We start from the raw sequence: 23,354 nt of genomic DNA, 5'->3' as shown, positions 1-23,354 counted from the left end.
ATATCCTCGTTGAGGTGAAACGAGGACACCACCTTCGGAAGGAACGAGGGCGGAGGCCGCAGAACTACCTTATCCTGGTGGAGAACCAGAAAGGGAGAGCGGCACGAAAGAGCTGCCAATTCCAACACGCGCCGGACGGAGGTGATGGCCACCAGAAAGCCTACCTTCCAAGAAAGGAGAGAAAGGGAAATATCCCTGAGGGGTTCAAAGGGCGGACCTTGCAGAACCTCAAGAACCAGATTAAGATCCCATGGATCCACGGGCGCCCGGTACGGCGGGACCGTGTGAGCCACGCCCTGAAGAAAGGTCTTAACCTGAGGACGGGAAGCCAACGTTTTCTGAAACAGAATGGACAGCGCCGAAACTTGACCCTTCAGGGAACTGAGGGCAAGCCCCGCATCCAATCCTGCCTGAAGAAACGCTAGGACTGAAGGGAGCGAAAAGGACATGGGCGCGACGTCATTGGTCTCACACCAAGTGAAATAGGCCTTCCAAGTACGGTAGTAAATCTTGGAAGATGATGGCTTTCTGGCTCGGATCATGGTCTGAATTACATGGTCGGAAAATCCTGCTCGTTTCAGAACCTCGGTCTCAACAGCCACGCCGTTAAATTGAGCGGCCGAGAATTGGGGTGGCAAATCGGACCCTGAGACAGCAGATCTGTTCTGTCTGGAAGCCTCCAGGGGGCGTCCGCGAGAAGGTTGACAATGTCCGCGAACCAAGACCTTCTGGGCCAATTCGGGGCGATGAGAATGACCGGAAGTCCTTCTGCCTTGATCTTCTTCAACAGCTTGGGAATAAGAGGCAGAGGAGGGAACAGGTAGGGAAGTTCGAACTGGGACCAAGGAACAGCCAGGGCGTCGGCGCCCACTGCCAGAGGGTCCCGAGACCTGGACACGAATTGTGGGACTTTCCTGTTGAGGCGAGACGCCATGAGGTCTACATCCGGGGTTCCCCACCGAAGGCAGAGCAGCTGAAACACTTCCGGATGTAGGGACCATTCTCCCGCCGCGAGACCCTCGCGGCTGAGAAAATCGGCGGCCTAGTTGTCTACGCCGGGAATGTGAACCGCGGAGATTGTCGGGACGGAAATCTCCGCCCAACGAAGAATCTTGGACACCTCCGCCAGGGCTGAAACACTCCGTGTTCCCCCTTGGCGGTTGACATATGCCACCGCTGTGGCGTTGTCTGTCTGAATCCGTACCGGCAGTCCCTTGAGGAGCCTTTCCCAGTGGACCAGAGCAAGATGGATCGCTCGAATCTCCAGAACGTTGATCGGTAGTGCTGATTCCCGATCCGACCATCGACCCTGAACAGTGTGGTTGCGGAACACAGCACCCCAACCGAGGAGACTGGCATCTGTGGTTACTATCTGCCAGTGAATGGGAAGGAAGGATCGACCCGATAGAATGAGAGGTGACGACAACCACCAGTTGAGAGACCGCTTGATCCGGTAAGAAAGATGGACAGGGCGATCCAGGGACTGAGGCGACCTGTTCCATTTCGACAGAATGGCCTGCTGGAGAGGCCTGGCGTGAAATTGGGCAAAGGGAACTGCCTCTATTGCCGCGACCATCTTTCCCAGGACCCTCATGGCTGTACGGAGGGATGGGAATCGCGAGGTCTGCAGCGATCGTACTTCCTGCTGCATAGAGAGAATCTTTTCTTGTGGGAGAAAGACCCTTGACCGACGAGTGTCGAACAGAAGACCTAGAAAGACCAGGCGTTGGGTAGGAACCAGACAGGACTTTTTCCTGTTGACGATCCACCCGAAATTGGAAAGAGTGTCCAGGACGATTGACAAACTTTGGTGAGCCTGTTGGAATGAGGGAGCCTTGATCAGAATATCGTCTAGGTACGGGAAAAGAACGAGGCCTCTGACTCTCAACAAAGCCATCAACGCAGCCATGATCTTCGTGAAGACTCTGGGAGCGGTGGCAAGACCGAAGGGCAGTGCGACAAACTGGTAGTGGTGCTGTCGAATCGCAAAGCGCAGGAACTTCTGATGTCCGGAGAAAATTGGAACATGTAAATAGGCATCTTGGATGTCTATTGAGCACATGAATTCCTGCTCCTCCATGGAGGCGATGACCGAGCGAAGCAACTCCATGCGGAAGTGGCGAAGGCGGACCCTCTTGTTGAGCAGCTTGAGATCCAAGATGGGTCGAACTGCGCCGTCTTTTTTCGGCACTACAAACAGGTTCGAGTAGAACCCCGTGAAGCGCTCCGATTCGGGAACGGGCACAATCACCCCGGAACTGAGGAGAGCGGCGATAGCTGTAGAGAACCCCGGGATCAAGGCTGGATCCTTTGGAGGCCGGGATTCGAAGAAACGATCCCGTGGGAGAGAGACGAACTCTATCTTGTATCCTGAGGATACGACCTCCCTGACCCAGGCGTCCTCCACGGCGGCCAGCCAAACGTCCCTGAAGGAAAGAAGTCGACCTCCCAATTGGAAAGGCCCTTCGCGTGCCCGATGATAGTCATGCTGAAGTAGACCGTCCAGATCTAGATCTGGACGGTCTGCCCTGGGAGGAGTGGGGTCGCCAGGAAGGAGTGGGTCTGAAGGAAACTTTCCTTCTCTCCTGGCGAGCCTGCAGTCTCTGTTGGCTGGAGGAGTTGTCCGCCGTATTGAAACGGCGGAAAGTCCGAAAGGGTCGAAACTGACGCCTTAGTGGGGGTCTGCGAGGCTTGGACTGAGGGAGGAGTGAACTCGTGCCTCCGGTGGCGTCCTTAATAATCTGGTCCAATTGGGACCCAAAGAGGCGCACCCCCTGAAAAGGCAGGTTAGTGAGGGACTTTTTAGAAGACAAGTCCGCTTGCCATGCCTTTAGCCAAAGTGTACGTCGAATTGCAATAACGTTGCTTGACGCCTGAACTGCACAGGATGCAGCATCCAAGGAAGCGGAGAGAAGATAGTCCCCAGCCTGGGAGATCTGATTGGCGAGATTGGCCAAATGCTCCGGTTGCGCCTTATCTAAGATGCCCTGCCGAAGGTCGTCTGCCCACGTGGCTATGGTCTTTGCTGTCCAGGATGAAGCAAAGATTGGACACACCGCCGCTGAAGCCGCTTCAAAGGCAGACTTCGCCAGGGATTCTATAATCCTGTCATTAGAATCCTTTAGGGACGCCACGCCTGAAAGCGGGAGAACCGTGTTATTGGATAGCCTGGACACGGGCGGATCGACTGAGGGAGAGGCCGACCAGTTGTCCGTGAGCTCCTTAGGAAATGGGTAGAGTATGCCGAGACGTTTTCCTCTCTGAAAGCGTCTGGTCGGATCCTCTCTTTCCTTGGTAAAAATTTTCCCAAACTGGGAATGGAAAGGAAAAACCCTGGAGGGAGTTTCTGCCCTTCTGAACGAAACCTCCTGATCTGAGGATTTCGCAGGGGAGTCAGCAATATCGAAGGTATGATGGATCGCAGCAATGAGGTCCTGCACTGTGACCTTCATGCTTGCATCCTGGTCTGAATCCAGCTCTAAAATCCCCTCAGATGACCTGTCCGAAAGCGCTTCCCCTGACTCGGGAGAGGAGGCCCGAGAGGGAGACTGGTGAGAAGGGCTATGCGGTGAGATGGGACTAGGAGAGGATTCCGGCTGGGAATCTTGCCTGGGTCTTTTGCGACTACCGCTGGCTGATTCAGATGTAACAATTTGGGACCTGCTTGGCCCTGCTGAAGAGTCCAGGGGCAACTTATCAAGAACGGCCACCAGGGACTGAGACACCTTGGTGAGGTCTGCCACTGATTGAGAAAGCGAGGAGGCCCAGCCAGGCATGGGGGTCTCACTCTCACCTGGGGCCGCAGATGGCTCCTGGACGGCGTCAGGCTGAATTGGATTGCTACAATCCAGGCAGAGGGGAGTGGACTGGCCTGAGGGAAGTTTGCGTTTGCACGAAGAACATGCAAAGTACTTGACTAAAGTGCAGGGGGGGGCGGGTACGATCAGACTTAGACATAGTGAAAAGCTGAGGTAATGCCGGAAGGTTGGGGGACAGAGGGCGGAGAAGGGTCAGTCTGCAGTGCAGAGCTACTCACGGTCCGGTGTCCCCAGAAGCGATGCTCTGCGACCTGTCAGTGGATGCAGGTCAGAGCGAAATCCGGCCGACAGACCTCCTGAAAAAAACCAGCTGGAGAAGATGCTGTCCAGTGAGGAGCTGGTGCCCGGCTAACAGGCTGGGAAAATGGCGCCGTCCTGAGAAAAAGCCCGCCTTAGGAGAGGAGGGAGGGCGGAGCACCTCGCAGGGTTAAAATTCACCGCCCTCTAGCCAATAGCAGGCTGGGCAGGTGAAGGACAGGCGGAGGGAGGGCCTGGGAAGAGCGGGAGAGAAGCCCGCTTAGAAGAAAGGGGCGGGGGGTGTGGCCGCGACGCAGCGGTAGGCCCGAACTGAAGCCGGGGCCTAAATTAGTTGCGGCGGCCGCCTGTCAGCAGGGGGTCGGCGCGGAAGTCCGAAAAAGTGGGACGCCGCAGTCGCAAGTCGCTCCCAATGGGAAAAAAACCCCTGCTCCCTGTACCCAGAAAGGGGGGAGGGAAGGGGGGGGGATGCCCAGCAACATTGAGCTGCGTATAGCCTTGTGGCGACTGCGAGCGACCGCAGCGCCTACCCCTGTGACCATTGAAGAGGTGACCGTCGGGAATGGGCAGCAGGGCCTAATACTCACCTATCCACGATCCGTTACCTGTCTGAAGAAGTCTTGCGTCTCATCCAACCGACAGGCTCTGGTAGGCAGACTGGCGACAAGGACCCCTGGAGTCGCTGACACGTCTTGGTGCCGGCGTCCGTCTGGCTGGTCCTGCCGCGGAGAACCGCAAGGATACGGGGTGGCAGTACACGCCGTACTTGCAGACTCCATGTGGGAGTACAGATGTAACTTTTCACTCTGTATCCCTCCGTAGAACCTGAAAAGGAACGACGCACAACGAGGTAGATATGGGTCTAATAAAAGACCCGTGTCCACCTCCTACTGACACTAAGCTAAACTGAGGAATTCTCTGCCGGTCAGTGGGGTGTACACTGCGGAGGAGGAGCTATCTTTTTTTGTGCATAGTGTCAGCCTCCTAGTGGCAGCAGCATACACCCAAGGTCTCTGTGTCCCCCAATAAGGCGAACGAGAAATACAGTTATGTTGCTACTGAGGTCCGCTCTGTGGTACAGAGATCCACTCCGTTTGGACATGGTAGCCTTTTACGTTTAACTGTTAACAAATCACAGATGTTATTGGCTATGAAATATGCAGCTGAAAGGTACGTGAGAGAGGGCGTACAATGGGACAGTAGAGCTGGGTCGGTGTAGTCGATGGACTTCGGGTACGTTTGAGTGACCGGAAAGATGGCATGTATTGACTAAACCTGTCTGGTAGAGGACTATCCAAGTGCTCGATAAGGGATAGAATACTGCTGCAATAGGACGCGAGAAACCTGAAGACGTGGGCGTCTGACTTACCTGAATACGGTACAGAACACCAGTACCATTGAACCAGTCAACCCCCGACACGTCTCCACAGTAATACGGCCATTTCAACCACTGTACCTGGTAGGTGGTGCGTCTGAAGCCTGGATAGCGGATATAACACAGTTGCCATCGGCTCTAAGTATCCTGTGAACAAATCAGCGTGGAGAAAACCCGGAGAAGGGTATAGGAGACAACCATTTCTGTGTTGCGGTGCGGTCTAGGCCTGGATACCTGACGACCTTAGGCAGAATAACAGCTTCTGTGTTGCGGTCTGGATACCTGACATTAGGTAGAATAACGGCTTCACTTGTAGAAAACCGTACCATGAAGTCTGTATTAAAGCAGATTCTGACCAGTCAATTCTCTTGACGGTAGAACAGTAGGTCTGGGATCAGAAAGAGACTAAACTCTACTCTCTGTTGTGCGCCAGGGTTCCAACCCCTGGACCTGCGAGTTGTGGACAGCTTCCTTATTCACTGAGCCACAGCCGACAATTGCCAGATAACACGGACTTCTATCCAGCTGGAAGTCCGGCCCAAAACACTGCAGACATGAAGAGATAGAAGCAGCTCATTATTCTGCTTAGGGCAGTGTGAAGCCAGCGTCCGGACGGGGCTGCAGAAAAAAGGAAGGGTGAGTGCCTGTGAGCAGTAGATATGGAAGCAGTTGCTATGCCAGGGCTCCAGCATCATTATGTGTGAGGCAATGGTCGAGTCTTGCTCTACTGAAAATTAAGGCACACCTGCAATTGCAGGTGGAACCTTCTACCAGACAAACGCCATGTGGCAATTACAGAAGACAGCAGCGTGGCTCTACATGGCTCTGTGTGCTATGACACCAGACATACTGATGCACTAGAGACTGCGTGGCAGGTTATTATTACGCCAGTGAATTACACGCCTCTAGAGTACTATTACGTCAGTGACTGTATGGCTCTAGAGTACTGTAACGTCTATGACTGCACGACTCCAGAGTACCATTACGTCAGAAACCGTACGGCTCCAGAAAACCCATTACGTTAGTGACTGTACGGCTCCAGAGAACCATTACGTCAGGGACTGTACGGCTGCAGGGTGCTATTCCGCTAATGACTGTCCCTATACCACTATCGATTGTACGGTACGACTATAGCGCATATCCATGAGACACACTAGCAAAAATGGATTCTCTGCTCGTGACTGTACGGCTCCAGAGAACCATTACGTCAGGGACTGTACGGCTGCAGGGTGCTATTCCGCTAATGACTGTCCCTATACCACTATCGATTGCACGGTACGACTAAAGCGCATATCCATGAGACACACTAGCAAAAATGGATTCTCTGCTCCTTCACTGGACCTGCGGAAAGTGTGGCCCTGCTTAGTTTTACTATGAGGGGCTTATACTCCGCATTGTACTTGACTAGGCCGAGCGGAGATAGGCAGGAAAGAGCTGGTCATGCCTGGTGAAGGCACTAACCGGGAAAAACGGTGGGGCGGGGGCACCGCGCTGAGGAGAGCAGGCTGCTGCCCACTGTCACCTATTCTAAGGGAAGGCAATAACTGAGGAAAGCCTGAAGCACACAGCTCCCGGCGAAAGGAGGGTGCATGATCCACCGAGCTCCCCACAAGTGCGGCAGGAGAGCGGCCAGGGGAAAGGGAGGACTAGGCCCCAATATAAGCCGGGGCCTAGATTACCAGTGACCGTCTACATCTGACAAGGGGTCTCCTCTTCTTTACTTATCTTCTTATTGAAGTCGTCCTGACAGTTGCCGGACGTCACGTCTCATCCAACTAACAGGCTCTAGTGGGCTAGTAGGTGGGAGACAGTGGGCCAGGACCGGGTCTGGAACACCTAAGCACGCTTCTGTGCTAGGGGATGGGGTCCTGCCGTCCAGACGTATGAGGATACGGGGTGGCAGTACACGCCGTACTCAGTCTCTGTGTGGGAGTACAGTAGTGACCATTCACACTGTATCCCTCCGGAAAACCTGAAAAGAAACGACGCACATTGAGGTAGATAAGGGTCTAGTGAAAGACCCGTGTCCACCTCCTACTGACACTAAGCTAAACTGAACATCCTACTTCCTGTCGGTGGGGTGTACACTGAGGAGGAGGAGCTAACTTTTTTCTGCATAGTGTCAGCCTCCTAGTGGCAGCAGCATACACCCATGATTCCTGTGTCCCCCAATGAAGCGATAGAGAAAAAGGTAATTCTGGTGTTTTGACTTTTTTTTGTTGCTACGCCGTTTAGCGATCATGTTAATCCTTTTTTCTATTCATAGATCGGGCTATTCTGAACGCGGCGATACCAAATATGTGTATGTTTGATGTTTTTATTTGTTTGTATGTTTGATTTGGGGGCGATTTGAACTTTTTTTTTTTTTTTTTAACTTTTGGCATGCTTCAATAGTCTCCATGGGAAACTAGAAGCTGCCATAACCTGATCGGCTCAGTTACATACAGGTGATGATCAGATTGCCTGTATGTAGCAGAATTACTCACTTGCTATGAGCGTCGAACACCAGGCGGCGCTCATAGCAATCCGTCAGTGACAACCAAAGAGGTCTGCAGGAGACCTCTGGTTGTCAAGCCAACCCATCTGTGACCTGCAATCAATGTGACGGGGGTCACTGATGAGCAGATTTCCGGCTCGATTGCCGGAAGCGCATGTTAAATGCCGCTGTCAGCGTTTGACAGCAGCATTTAACGGGTTAATAGCCGTGGGTGTATCGCGATTCCACCCGCGGCTATTCTGGGCACATGTCAGCTGACACGTGCCGGGAAAGATGTGGGCTCAGCGCGGAGCCCACATCAAAGGGAGGGTGTCCAACATCAGCGTACTATTACGCCGAATGTTGAAAAGGGGTAGAGGGTTAAAAACAAAGTTTTCCCAAAAGTTAGTAATCGGAAACCATCCTGATAAAAGAATAGGAGAGGTCATACTGTGCTGGGCCATCCGGAAGGAATGGCATCCTGACCACCACCAGTGGTCAGTGGCCTCGGCGGTGGTCCAGACGTCATTACTTTGAAACATGTGAAAACAACTGGAGCAAAGTATTGCTTCTTTTATTCTTTTTTTTTTGCCTTAACCTTTTAATAAAGAACATAAAATACCTTTAAATGACCGGGATCGGAGTTTTCTCCAATTCTGAACCATTAAAGGATTTTTGGCCATTATAACCTCTACCCTTCTTAATAGTTCCAGTCTACTACAGAAAACAAAAACGCTTGGATCGGCACCACTCCTGCGATCACCTCCCCAACTGTAATGCCAAGTGACCACTGCCGGCCGACAATCAGTGGTCGATGATTGGCTGCAGACTTCTTTATTCTGTTCTGACAGAATAGAGAAGGTTTGGCTGTCACTGATTGGAGTCAGTGGTCATGTGACCATATTGTGTGATTCCCTGGGAGATCGGAGGAGCGGTGATGAACAGGAAGAATTTTTTTTTATTTGTGCAACAGACCCACTGCAGGTTTTTACCATCTGCGGTTTCTTGAAACTTGTTGACGATGGTCTGAAGTCTTTCTATGGCCTTTAAGTTTGGGGCGGATTTCTTCAGGAAGTTGTTCTCGTGGTCGATACATTCCTGACGCAGCCTCATTAGTTCAGCAGAAATTGCATTTTCTGTTGTTAGTTCCTTAAAAGAAGAAAAAAAAAAACAAACCACACACAGGAAGTTACCAGCACAGACAGGTGAAAAAAAAATAAAAAAATCTGTTAATGCTTCTTTACCCCCTTAATGATCAGGGGTATTTCGGTTTTTGCGTTTTCGTTTTTAGCTCTTCTTGTTTTCAGAGCCATAACTTTTTTGTTTTTTGGGCAATATGGCCAAGCGAGGTCTTGTTTTTATGCGGGACGAGTTGTACTTTTGAATGACACCATTGGTTTTAACATATTGTGTACTGGAAAACTGGAAAACAGGAAAAAAATTCCAAGTGCGGTGAAACTGCAAAAAAACAGGATTTTTGGGTTGCTTACCGTAAAATCTGTTTCTCGGAGCCTTCATTGGGGGACACAGAGACCATGGGTGTATGCTGCTGCCACTAGGAGGCTGACACTATGCACAAAAAAGGTTAGCTCCTCCTCTGCAGTGTACACCCCACCGACCGGCAGGAAAATCCTGTTAGTGAGAAAGCAGTAGGGGAAGTAACAGAATATATTGAAAACAAAACAGACAACTCAACTGTAAACAACCAACAAACATAATAACAGGAGTTGTAGAACATGGGAGGGTGCTGTGTCCCCTAATGAAGGCTCCGAGAAACAGATTTTAAGATAAGCAACCCAAAAATCCTGTTTTCTCTGTCGCCTCATTGGGGGACACAGAGACCATGGGACGTCCCAAAGCAGTCCCTGGGGTGGGAAAAACAAACTTCCATCAGGCCAGCGGACTCACTACAGCAGCCTGCAGGATCCTTCTACCTAGGCTGGCGTCCGCCGAAGCGTAGGTGTGGACCTTGTAGAATTTCACAAACGTGTGAACTGATGACCAGGTTGTAGCTTTGCAAAGCTGCAGCGCGGAAGCTCTGATGTACCGCCCAGGAGGCACCCACTGCCCGGGTAGAGTGCGCTCTAATTCCCGGAGGGGCCGCTCGATGTTTGACCCGGTAGGCCTCCAAAATTGCCGATCTGACCCAGCGAGCAATAGTAGCTTTGGAGGCCGACTGACCTTTTCGCGCTCCATCTGGAATGATGAAGAGAGAGTCTGTCTTCCGCAAAGGAGTCGTCCTAGCTAGGTAGACCTTCATCGCCCTGACCAAGTCCAGCCTGTTTAAGGAGCGCTCCTGAGGGCGAGTTGGACCCGGACAAAAGGACAGGAGAACAATATCCTCATTCAGGTGGAAAGTGGATACCACTTTAGGAAGGAAAGAGGGCGGAGGCCGCAGAAATACCTTGTCCTGGTGGAGTATCAAGAAAGGAGAGCGGCAAGAGAGGGCTGCCAGTTCCGACACATGCCGGATGGAGGTGATGGCTACTAGGAAGGCTACTTTCCATGAAAGGAGAGATAGGGAAACCTCCCTGAGAGGTTCAAAGGGAGGACCTTGCAGGACCTCGAGAACCAGGTTAAGATCCCAAGGATCTACGGGCGCTCGGTACGGAGGAGCCGTATGAGCCACTCCTTGAAGGAAGGTTTTGACCTGAGGACGAGAGGCCAAGGTCTTCTGGAATAAAATGGACAGAGCCGAAACTTGACCTTTTAAAGAGCTGAGGGCGAGGCCTGCATCAAGCCCTGCCTGAAGAAACGCCAGGACAGAAGGGAGCGAGAAACGCATGGGCGGAATGTCGTTGGCTTCGCACCAAGTGAAATAGGCTTTCCAAGTACGGTAATAAATTTTGGAAGACGATGGCTTTCTGGCCCAGATCATGGTATGAATAACTCGATCCGAAAAGCCTGATCGTTTCAAAACCTCGGTCTCAACAGCCACGCCGTTAAATTGAGCGGCCGAGAATTGGGGTGGCAAATCGGACCTTAAGACAGCAGATCTGCCCTGTCTGGAAGTTTCCAGGGGGCGTCCGCGAGAAGGTTGACGATGTCCGCGAACCAAGCCCTTCTGGGCCAATTCGGGGCGATGAGGATGACTGGAATTCCTTCCACCTTGATTTTCTTCAGCAGCCTGGGAAGAAGAGGCAGGGGAGGAAACAGGTAGGGGAGCTCGAACTGCGACCAAGGAATGGCCAGAGCGTCGGCGCCCACTGCGAGAGGATCTCGAGCCCTGGATACAAATTGTGGGACTTTCCTGTTGAGGCGAGAAGCTAGCAGATCTACGTCCGGGGTTCCCCAACGACGGCAAAGCTGAAGAAATACTTCTGGATGTAAGGACCACTCTCCCGCCGCGAGACCCTCGCGGATGAGAAAATCGGCGGCCCAATTGTCCACGCCGGGAATGTGCACCGCGGATATTGCCGGGACTGAAACCTCCGCCCAATGAAGAATCTTGGACACTTCTTCCAGGACTGAGACACTCCGCGTCCCCCCCGGCGGTTGACATATGCCACCGCCGTGGCATTGTCTGTCTGAATCCAGATAGGCAGTCCCCTGAGAAGTCCCTCCCAGTGAACGAGAGACAGATAAATCGCTCGTATCTCGAGGACGTTGATTGGCAGGGCTGACTCCTGAGTTGACCAACGACCCTGAACAGTGTGAGTGCGGAACACTGCCCCCCAGCCGAGGAGGCTGGCATCTGTTGTCACAATCTGCCAGTGAATGGGGAGGAATGACCGTCCTAGGGAGAGGAGAGGAGACGTCAGCCACCAATTGAGGGACTGCTTGACACGGTTTGAAAGACAAAATGGGCGATCCAGGGAAAGGACAGACCTGTTCCACCGGGATAGGATGGCGAGTTGGAGAGGTCTGGAGTGAAATTGGGCAAAGGAAACCGCCTCTGTTGCCGCCACCATCTTTCCCAGGACTTTCATGGTTGTCCGGAGACATGTAAGTCTCATGATCTGCAGCGATCGTACATCCCGTTGCAGGGAGCCAATTTTCTCTTGAGGGAGAAAAACCCTCGATCGACGAGTGTCGAACAATAGACCCAGAAACACAAGGCGTTGTGTCGGGACAAGACAGGACTTCTTTTTGTTGATGAGCCACCCGAAATTGGACAGGGTGTCTAGGACAATGGTAAGACTTTGGCGAGCTTTGATCAGAATGTCGTCGAGGTACGGAAAAAGAACGAGACCCCTGATTCTCAACAAGGCCATCAACGCCACCATGATCTTTGTAAATACTCTGGGTGCGGTGGCGAGACCGAACGGCAGTGCAACAAATTGGTAATGTTCCTGGCGAATCGCGAAACGCAGGAATTTCTGATGCCCGGAGAATATGGGAACATGTAGATAGGCATCTTGAATGTCTACTGAACACATGAACTCCTGCGTCTCCATGGAAGCGATTACGACTGAAAAGACTCCATTCAGAAATGACGCAGTCGGACTCTCCTGTTGAGTAACTTGAGGTCCAAGATGGGGCGAACGATCCCGCCTTTTTTCGGCACCACAAACAGGTTTGAATAAAACCCTGTGAAACGTTCTGATTCGGGAACGGGCACAATCACCCTGGAACTGAGGAGAGAGGCGATGGATGCAAAGAACCCCGGAACTAAGGCTGGATCCTTTGGAGGACGGGACTCGAAGAAGCGATCCCGTGGAAGAGAAATGAACTCTATCTTATACCCTGAAGATACAACCTCCCTGACCCAAGCGTCCTCTGCTGAGGCCAGCCAGATGTCCCTGAACAAACGGAGTCGACCTCCCAATTGGGAGGGACCCTCGGGAGATCGTTGATAGTCATGCTGATGTGGACCGTCCAGATCTGGACCTGGAGGTTCTGCCCTGGGAGGAGTGAGATCGCCAGGAGGGAGTGGGTCTGAAGGACACCTTCTTTATATCCTGGCGTGCCTGTGGTCTTTGTTGGTTAGAGAAGTTCTCTGCCGTATTGAAGCGACGGTAAGCCCGAAAGGCCCGAAACTGACACCTTGGCGGGGGTCTGCGAGGCTTGGACTGAGGGAGGAGGGAACTCGTGCCTCCAGTGGAGTCCTTAATAATCTGGTCCAGCTGGGACCCAAAGAGACGCGCTCCCTGAAAAGGCAGATTGGTAAGAGACTTTTTAGAAGACAAGTCCGCCTGCCAAGCCTTGAGCCAAATTGTACGTCGGATTGCCACTACGCTGCTTGACGCCTGAACAGCGCAAGACGCGGCATCCAAGGAAGCAGAAAGCAGATAATCCCCTGCACGGGAAATCTGGTTGGCCAGATCAGCCAATTGCTCTGGTTGGGCTTTATCTAGGATGCCCTTACGGAGATCCTCTGCCCAAGTGGCTATGGCCTTTGCCACCCAAGATGAGGCAAAGACTGGACATAGCGCCGCTGCAGCCTCTTCGAATGCTGACTTTGCCAAGGATTCTATAATTCTATCATTAGAATCCTTTAGTGACGCTACACCTGAAAGCGGGAGAACTGTGTTATTAGAAAGTCTGGACACGGGTGCGTCCACCGAGGGGGAAGCAGGCCAGTTGTCAGTGAGCTCTTTAGCAAACGGATACAGCACGCCGAGGCGCTTCCCTCTTTGAAATCGCCTGGACGGATTTTAGCTTTCCCTGGCAAGGATCTTGCCAAACTCAGAGTGGAAGGCGAATACCCTGGATGGTGTTTCTGCCCGTCTGAACGAAACCTCCTGATCTGAGGAATTCGCAGGGGAGTCAGATATTTCGAAGGTGTGGTTAATCGCCGCAATTAGGTTCTGTACCGTAACCTTCATGTCCGCGTCTTGGTCAGAGTCCAGCTCTAAAATCCCTTCAGAAGACATATCCGAAAACGCTTCACCTGACTCGGGTGAGGAGGCACGGGAGGGCGACTGCTGGGAAGGACTAGGTGCGGATGAGAGGCCAGGAGAGGATTCCGGCCGGGGATCCTGCCTGGGCCTTTTGCGGCTTCTGCTAGCTGGCTCAGATGGAACGTCTTGCGATCTGCTGGACCCTGCAGAAGTGTCCAGGGGCAACTTATCAAGAACGGCCACTAGGGACTGAGACACCCTGATGAGGTCTGCCACAGATTGTGAAAGGGACGAGGCCCAGCCAGGAATGGGGGTTCAATTTCACGTGGCGCAGTTGATGGCTCCTGGACGGCATCCTGCTGAACGGGATTGCCGCAGTCCAGGCAGAGGGGAGTAGGCTGTCCTGAGGGAAGTTTGCGATTGCAAGAGGAGCATGCGAAAAACTGGACTAGGGTGCCCGCGGGGGCCGGCGGACAGCCACGTTCAGGCTTAGAATTAGACATTGTGAAGGAAGAAAGAAAAGAAGAAACCTGTGGAAATGCCGGAAGGTTAGGGGACAGAAAGGCAGAGTAGGGTGTCAGTCTGCAGTTGCAGAACTACTCACGGTCCGGTGTCCCCGAAAGAGACGTATTAGGCTCTTGTAACTGGCCGGGGACCGACAGGGAGCGCTGGCATCTGCTTTAGTCTCCGGCTGTCAGGCTGCAAAGATGGCGGCAGCCTGATGTGAGGAAGCAAAAGCGCGGTTTCTATGTAAGAAGAAAGGCGGAGCTAGCCGCCTGCACCAGAGGGAAGAACCGACCCCCCTTTCCAGCCACAAAACTAGAGAGGCGGTGGGAGGGCTTAGGAACGGGCGGGAGCGCAGCCGGCCTATGAGAATGAACGGAGGCGTGGCCGCGACGGGCGCGAAGGCCCAAACTGAAGCCGGGGACTAAATTTGAAACGGCGGCCGCCTGTCAGCACGGGGCGGCGTGGAAGAACTACGGCACAGCCGCGTCCGCCCCGAAAGGAGACACCGCCATAGCCCTGCTCCCAGACGCAACCCTCGCAAGAATACCGACGGTGGGGTGAAGAAGGCCAGCACCGCAGCCGGGGCCCAAAGGGATGCGGCGACCGTCGGAAGGCGCGAGCAGCCGAGAATCTGCGGCGCTACTTTGGCGCCGCTCCCAGGCATGTTGTGGCTTCATGTTCCGGTGCTCCAATAAAGGTACCTTCTGTAATCCACGCTGTCTGCTCATCTTCTACGTATTCGCGCCTCGCCCAACCGACAGGCTCCGGTGGGCGAGTGGGTGGGAGGCAGGGGGCAAGGACCATCCGTTTTCGCTGGCACGTCACCTGTGCTGAGCCTGTGGTCCGCCCGGAGAACTAAGAGGATACGGGGTGGCAGTACACGCCGTACTCCTAGCCTCTTTGGGGGAGTACAGTTGTGACTGTTCACACTGTATCCCTCCTGAAACCTGAAAAGGAACGACACACATTGAGGTAGATATGGGTCCAATGAAAGACCCGTGTCCACCTCCTACTGACACTAAGCTAAACTGAGGAATTTCCTGCTGGTCGGTGGGGTGTACACTGCGGAGGAGGAGCTAACCTTTTTTGTGCATAGTGTCAGCCTCCTAGTGGCAGCAGCATACACCCATGGTCTCTGTGTCCCCCAATGAGGCGACAGAGAAAACTGCAATTCCACAGTTTTTATCTTTTTTTTTTACCATGTTCACTAAATTCTAAAACTGACCTGCCAGTATGATTCTCCGGGTCATTACGAGTTCACAGACACCAAACATGTCTAGGTTCTTAATAATAAATAAAATAAATAAATTGCGCCATTTTCCGATACCCGTAGCATCTTCATTTTTCGTGATCTCGGGTTGGGTGAGGGCTTATTTATTGTGCGCTGAACTGACATTTTTAATGATACCATTTTGGTACAGATACCATCTTTTTATTGTAATGTTGCGGTTGCCAAAAAAAGTAATTCTGGCGTTTTGACTTTTTTTCTCGTTACGCCATTTACCGATTGGATTCTTTTTTTGTTATTGATAGATTGGGCGATTCTGAATGTGGCAATACCAAATATGTGTATGCTTGATTTTTTTATTGTTTTATTTTGAATGGGACTAAAGAGGGGTGATTTGAATTTTTATATTTTTATTTTTTAATATTTAAATTTTTTTTTTTTTTTTTTTTTTTTTTTTACTTTTTGCATGCTTCAATAGTCTCCATGGGAGGCTAGAAGCTGCAGTTGTCCGATCGCCTCTGCTACACACACGTGATGATCAGATCTCGCCTGTTTGTAGCAGAAATGCTGACTTGCTATGAGCGCTGACTACGGGGCGGCGCTCATCAATCTAGTAATGACAACCATAGCGGTCTGCTTCAGACCTCTGGGCTGTCATGCCGACCATCAGTCACCCGCGATCAAGTGACTGGGTCACCGATGGGTGGGATTAGCGACATGATTCATGAACAGCTGACATGTGCCCGGAAAGGTGCGGGCTCCATCGCTGGAACCCACATCAAACGGGGGAGTCAGACGTAAGCGTACTATTACGCCAAACGTCGGAAAGGGGTTAAAAAGACGTCATTTGATTCCATTCCCTCATACATTGTTGTAAAGAAGCGTTAACAGGGTTTATACATTACTAAACAATCCATAATAATTAAATAGGAAATAAAAAACGTATACTCACCTCCTGTAGAGGCGCAGTCCCAGCAATGCAGATACTGCAATTCCTATTGCTGACGCCAATCAGCTACTGCACATCAATATTCCCTCTGAGTGGACTTCTGCTCTTACGAAATAATGAAAGCTACAGCCTGTCAGCGGCTGCTGATTGACTGCAGCGGTCATGTGACACAAAGTTATGTCACATGCCTAAAAAGAGCAGCGCTGACTTCGTGTCAGGAGGGGAGTATATAGTTCTATTTTCTATGTTGGCCCCGAATTACTTAAGCAGGGACAACCCCTTTAAAATCAAACTCATCGTTATATTTGTCTACATACAGCAAGTCAAACATTTTGTGCTGATTAATTTCATCAAGGAGATCTTTATAGGGATTACACCTCCCTACATATGTTACATATTTCCACTTACCTCCATCTATCACTAGGGGGAGATAAAGAACCTTTTTTTTTGTTAATTACCGAACTTAGCATATGGACAGTATGCGGTAAGCTCCCCCAAGTGGTGACTGAAGGCAGCTAGAATTTTACCATTTACGGTACTTATTAAAAATAAATAAAAAAAAGGTGAATATACAATAATAAAAGTTGTTCCTTAATAAATATACACAATAAAGTGTATATATATATATATATATATATATATATATATATATATATATATATATATATATATATATATATATATATATATATATATATATATATATATATATATACACGGTATATATATTTTTTTTATTACAGACCAAAAGTTTGGACACACCTTTTCATTCAAAGCGTTTTCTTTATTTTCATGACTTTGAAAATTGTAGATTCACCCTGAAGGCATCAAAACTATGAATTAACACATGTGGAATTATTTAATTAACAAAAAAGTGAGAAACAACTGAAAAGAAAATGTCTTATATTCTAGGTTCTTCAAAGTGTATCCACCAGACTTCTGCACAACACAACTGATGGTGCCAACCCCATTTATAAGGCAAGAAATCCCATTTATTAAACCTGACAGGGCACACCTGTGAAGTGAAAACCATTTCCGGTGACTACCTCTTGACGCTCATCAAGAGAATGCCAAGAGTGTGCAAAGCAGTAATCAAAGCAATAGGTGGCTACTTTGAAGAACCTAGAATATAAGACATATTTTCAGTTGTTTCACACTTTTTTGTTAATTATATAATTCCACATGTGTTAATTCATAGTTTTGATGCCTTCAGAGTGAATCTACAATTTTCATAGTTATCAAAATAAAGAAAACTCTTTGAATGAGGTGTGTCCACACACATTATATATATATACACTCACTGGCCACTTTATTAGGTACACCATGCTAGTAACGGGTTGGACCCCCTTTTGCCTTCAGAACTGCCTCAATTCTTCGTGGCAGAGATTCAACAAGGTGCTGGAAGCATTCCTCAGAGATTTTGGACCATATTGACATGATGGCATCACACAGTTGGCGCAGATTTGTCGGCTGCACATCCCTGATGCGAATCTCCCGTTCCACCACATCCCAAAGATGCTCTATTGGATTGAGATCTGGTGACTGAGGAGGCCATTTGAGTACAGTAAACTCATTGTCATGTTCAAGAAACCAATCTGAGATGATTCGAGCTTTATGACATGGCGCATTATCCTGCTGAAAGTAGCCATCAGATGTTGGGTACATTGTGGTCATAAAGGGATGGACATGGTCAGCAACAATACTCAGGTAGGCTGTGGCGTTGCAACGATGCTCAATTGGTACCAAGGGGCCCAAAGAGTGCCCAGAAAAAATTCCCCACACCATGACACCACCACCACCAGCCTGAACCGTTGATACAAGGCAGGATGGATCCATGCTTTCATGTTGTTTACGCCAAATTCTGACCCTACCATCCGAATGTCGCAGCAGAAATCGAGACTCATCAGACCAGGCAACGTTTTTCCAATCTTCTACTGTCCAATTTCGATGAGCTTGTGCAAATTGTAGCCTCAGTTTCCTGTTCTTAGCTGAGAGGAGTGGTACCCAGTGTGGTCTTCTGCTGCTGTAGCCCATCTGCCTCAAAGTTCGACGCACTGTGCGTTCAGAGATGCTCTTCTGCCTACCTTGGTTGTAACGGGTGGCAATTTGAGTCACTGTTGCCTTTCTATCAGCTCGAACCAGTCTGCCCATTCTCCTCTGACCTCTGGCATCAACATGGCATTTCCGGCCACAGAACTGCTGCTCACTGGATTTTTTTTCTTTTTCGGACCATTCTCTGTAAACCCTAGAGATGGTTGTGCGTGAAAATCCCAGTAGATCAGCAGTTTCTGAAATACTCAGACCAGCCCTTCTGGCACCAACAATCATGCCACGTTCAAAGGCACTCAAATCACCTTTCTTCCCCATACTGATGCTCGGTTTGAACTGCAGGAGATTGTCTTGACCATGTCTACATGCCTAAATGCACTGAGTTGCCGCCATGTGATTGGCTGATTAGAAATTAAGTCTTAACACACAGTTGGACAGGTGTACCTAATATATATATATATATATATACACACACAAATACATACACTGTACTAGAAGGTTATTAAAAAAAATAAAAAAACAAAATTGAGAAAAAGATACAAGTAAACATAAGAAATAAAATGAAAAAATACAGGTTATGAAAAAAAATTTCAGGTTTCCAAAACAATAAACAAATACAGGTTGTTAAAATAAAAAAAATGAGAAAAAAAACATGTTTATAATAATGTTAACAGTCTAATTTATCAATAATAATAATAATAATAATAATAATAATAATAATAATAAAAGAAGATGTCTATACCTTTGACTCGTCAGACAGGTCACTATAATCGATGTGAATATTGTGCTCTCTTTCATAGATGTCCGCGGTGGCCGGTGTGCTGCCACTCTCTGTCTCCAGCTGTAAGACACAGACACATCCATTTAATTTTAGCAGATTAAAAAATGATAATAAGGGGAAAAAAATTTTTAAAAAAAAATTGCAATACGTTAGAAAGAGAAGTGTACTTTTCAGCTGCAAACAATTATAGTCACATTTATATAACGTGTGAAAAACAGACAGGAGAAGTGTTCATCATCCGTTATTACCTCCACTTCTGTGATATCGTCCAAGGAGCCGGCCAAGAGATTAACCTGCAAATCCTGCACCTTGCAATCCAGGAGTAAGTTGTGTCTTTCTAATTTCTTCTGTTCCATTTTACTTTCTATTGTCATGGTTTCTTTCTGTTTCTTGCCCAATTCCCTACGGGAAAAGCACACATAACACAGCACCGATTATAAAGTTACAGGTCAGCCTAACGCCAAGGTCGGACAAGCACCGCGGTCAGAGGGGTGCCACCTCTGAGACCCCCCGCCCAGTAATACCCATCATCACTACCTGTTCTCCATCAGCAGCTTCTTTCGTACTTCTTCAGTCAACTTCTGGGCATCCCCAACTTCTGACTTTTTTATTAACAGCTGGTTCTTCAGCTGCTGTTGCTGAGATAAGACGTCTTCCACTGCGAGGCGGATTCTCTGCTCCTCCTACAATCAGAAGAACAAATCAAATGTAGAGGCGAAATGGTAGAGAAAAAAAAATGCATTTCCTCCATTATTCTTTATGGCAGGGGATGAAGAGATTATTATTTTTACATTTATTGTGCAGAAATAATGACCTGATGTCATGAGTGTCCAGGTAGCTACGATTACTGCGATACCATACTTTAATGCAAAGTACTGTAAAATTATATATATCTAATATATAAAGCTCAAAGTGTGTGTGTGTGTGTGTGTGTGTGTGTGGTGTGGTGTGGTGTGTGTGTATGTCAGGGATAGGCATCCGCACCGTCGCAGCTACAGTCACAAAATTTGGCACAGTCACACGTCTGGACCCCGAGAGCGTCCTAAGCTATGTTGTGAGGCGAAATTTTAACCCCGCGCGTTCCAATTCACAAAACAAATTTGCCCCATCTACATACTGGGGAAAAAGTGTGTGCGTGTCAAGCCCCGCCCCTCATTATGATGTCATAATGGTTGCCATGGCGATGCTGATGTCATCATAGGTTGCAAGCCCTGCCGCCGCTCATTATGATGTCATAATGGTTGACTATGGAATGGCGGATATGTGTGATGGGTATATGGGCATGGGACTATGGGATGGAGGATGTGTACGATGGGTATATGGGCACTCGACTATGGGATGGCGAATGTGTATGATGGGTATATGGGCATGGGACTATGGGATGGAGAATATGTATGATGGGTACATGGGCATGGGACTATGGGATGGAGGATATGTATGATGGGTATATGGGCACGGGCCTATGGGATGGTGGATATGTATGATGGGTATATGGGCACAGGACTATGGGATGGCGAATATGTAGGGTGGGTATATGGGCATGGGACTATGGGATGGAGGATATGTATGATGGGTTTATGGGCACGGGACTATGGGATGGAGGATATGCATGATGGGTATATGGGCATGGGACTATGGGATGGAGGATATGTATGATGGGTTTATGGGCACGGGACTATGGGATGGAGGATGTGTGATGGGTATATGGGCACTCGACTATGGGATGGTGGATATGTATGATGGGTATATGGGCACGGGACTATGGGATGGAGGATAATTATAATTTGCTATAACTAACCACAGTTAGTTACTATGCCCGGGCAGCGCCGGGCTCTTCAGCTAATATATATATATATATATTATATATATATATATATATATATATATATATATATATATATATATACACTCACTGGCCACTTTATTAGGTACACCATGCTAGTAAGGGGTTGGACCCCCTTTTGCCTTCAGAACTGCCTCAATTCTTTGTGGCAGAGATTCAACAAGGTGCTGGAAGCATTCCTCAGAGATTTTGGACCATATTGACATGATGGCATCACACAGTTGGCGCAGATTTGTCGGCTGCACATCCCTGATGCGAATCTCCCGTTCCACCACATCCCAAAGATGCTCTATTGGATTGAGATCTGGTGACTGAGGAGGCCATTTGAGTACAGTGAACTCATTGTCATGTTCAAGAAACCAATCTGAGATGATTCGAGCTTTATGACATGGCGCATTATCCTGCTGAAAGTAGCCATCAGATGTTGGGTACATTGTGGTCATAAAGGGATGGACATGGTCAGCAACAATACTCAGGTAGGCTGTGGCGTTGCAACGATGCTCAATTGGTACCAAGGGGCCCAAAGAGTGCCCAGAAAAAATTCCCCACACCATGACACCACCACCACCAGCCTGAACCGTTGATACAAGGCAGGATGGATCCATGCTTTCATGTTGTTTACGCCAAATTCTGACCCTACCATCCGAATGTCGCAGCAGAAATCGAGACTCATCAGACCAGGCAACGTTTTTCCAATCTTCTACTGTCCAATTTCGATGAGCTTGTGCAAATTGTAGCCTCAGTTTCCTGTTCTTAGCTGAGAGGAGTGGTACCCAGTGTGGTCTTCTGCTGCTGTAGCCCATCTGCCTCAAAGTTCGACGCACTGTGCGTTCAGAGATGCTCTTCTGCCTACCTTGGTTGTAACGGGTGGCAATTTGAGTCACTGTTGCCTTTCTATCAGCTCGAACCAGTCTGCCCATTCTCCTCTGACCTCTGGCATCAACATGGCATTTCCGGCCACAGAACTGCCGCTCACTGGATTTTTTTTCTTTTTCGGACCATTCTCTGTAAACCCTAGAGATGGTTGTGCGTGAAAATCCCAGTAGATCAGCAGTTTCTGAAATTCTCAGACCAGCCCTTCTGGCACCAACAATCATGCCACGTTCAAAGGCACTCAAATCACCTTTCTTCCCCATACTGATGCTCGGTTTGAACTGCAGGAGATTGTCTTGACCATGTCTACATGCCTAAATGCACTGAGTTGCCGCCATGTGATTGGCTGATTAGAAATTAAGTCTTAACACACAGTTGGACAGGTGTACCTAATAAAGTGGCCAGTGAGTGTATATATATACATACACACTCACTGGCCACTTTATTAGGTACACCTGTCCAACTGTGTGTTAAGACTTAATTTCTAATCAGCCAATCACATGGCGGCAACTCAGTGCATTTAGGCATGTAGACATGGTCAAGACAATCTCCTGCAGTTCAAACCGAGCATCAGTATGGGGAAGAAAGGTGATTTGAGTGCCTTTGAACGTGGCATGATTGTTGGTGCCAGAAGGGCTGGTCTGAGAATTTCAGAAACTGCTGATCTACTGGGATTTTCACGCACAACCATCTCTAGGGTTTACAGAGAATGGTCCGAAAAAGAAAAAAAATCCAGTGAGCGGCAGTTCTGTGGCCGGAAATGCCATGTTGATGCCAGAGGTCAGAGGAGAATGGGCAGACTGGTTCGAGCTGATAGAAAGGCAACAGTGACTCAAATTGCCACCCGTTACAACCAAGGTAGGCAGAAGAGCATCTCTGAACGCACAGTGCATCGAACTTTGAGGCAGATGGGCTACAGCAGCAGAAGACCACACTGGGTACCACTCCTCTCAGCTAAGAACAGGAAACTGAGGCTACAATTTGCACAAGCTCATCGAAATTGGACAGTAGAAGATTGGAAAAACGTTGCCTGGTCTGATGAGTCTCGATTTCTGCTGCGACATTCGGATGGTAGGGTCCGAATTTGGCGTAAACAACATGAAAGCATGGATCCATCCTGCCTTGTATCAACGGTTCAGGCTGGTGGTGGTGGTGTCATGGTGTGGGGAATTTTTTCTGGGCACTCTTTGGGCCCCTTGGTACCAATTGAGCATCGTTGCAACGCCACAGCCTACCTGAGTATTGTTGCTGACCATGTCCATCCCTTTATGACCACAATGTACCCAACATCTGATGGCTACTTTCAGCAGGATAATACGCCATGTCATAAAGCTCGAATCATCTCAGATTGGTTTCTTGAACATGACAATGAGTTCACTGTACTCAAATGGCCTCCTCAGTCACCAGATCTCAATCC

General features: G+C 49.3%; 1 protein-coding gene across 3 annotated transcripts in view; it reads right to left on the bottom strand.

The window, feature by feature from the left end:
* SMC1B (structural maintenance of chromosomes 1B) overlaps window positions 1–23,354 on the bottom strand; it is an 88,353-nt gene that overhangs the window by 29,639 nt on the left and 35,360 nt on the right. For all 3 annotated transcript variants that reach the window (XM_073567663.1, XM_073567664.1, XM_073567665.1), the window contains exons 17-20: window positions 19,759–19,904; window positions 19,470–19,623; window positions 19,183–19,281; window positions 8,917–9,073 (exon numbers count right to left, since the gene is read on the bottom strand). In XM_073567663.1, coding sequence (XP_073423764.1) covers window positions 8,917–9,073; window positions 19,183–19,281; window positions 19,470–19,623; window positions 19,759–19,904 — 556 coding nt within the window. The remainder of the gene's footprint in view (window positions 1–8,916; window positions 9,074–19,182; window positions 19,282–19,469; window positions 19,624–19,758; window positions 19,905–23,354) is intronic.

Source organism: Dendrobates tinctorius, unplaced genomic scaffold, assembly GCF_039654945.1.
Source record: "Dendrobates tinctorius isolate UK_male_01 unplaced genomic scaffold, ASM3965494v1 ptg000020l, whole genome shotgun sequence".
Classification (NCBI taxonomy): Eukaryota; Metazoa; Chordata; class Amphibia; order Anura; family Dendrobatidae; genus Dendrobates; species Dendrobates tinctorius.
The sequence above is the reverse complement of the archived record's forward strand: the minus strand, read 5'-3'. Positions and strand labels throughout refer to the sequence as shown.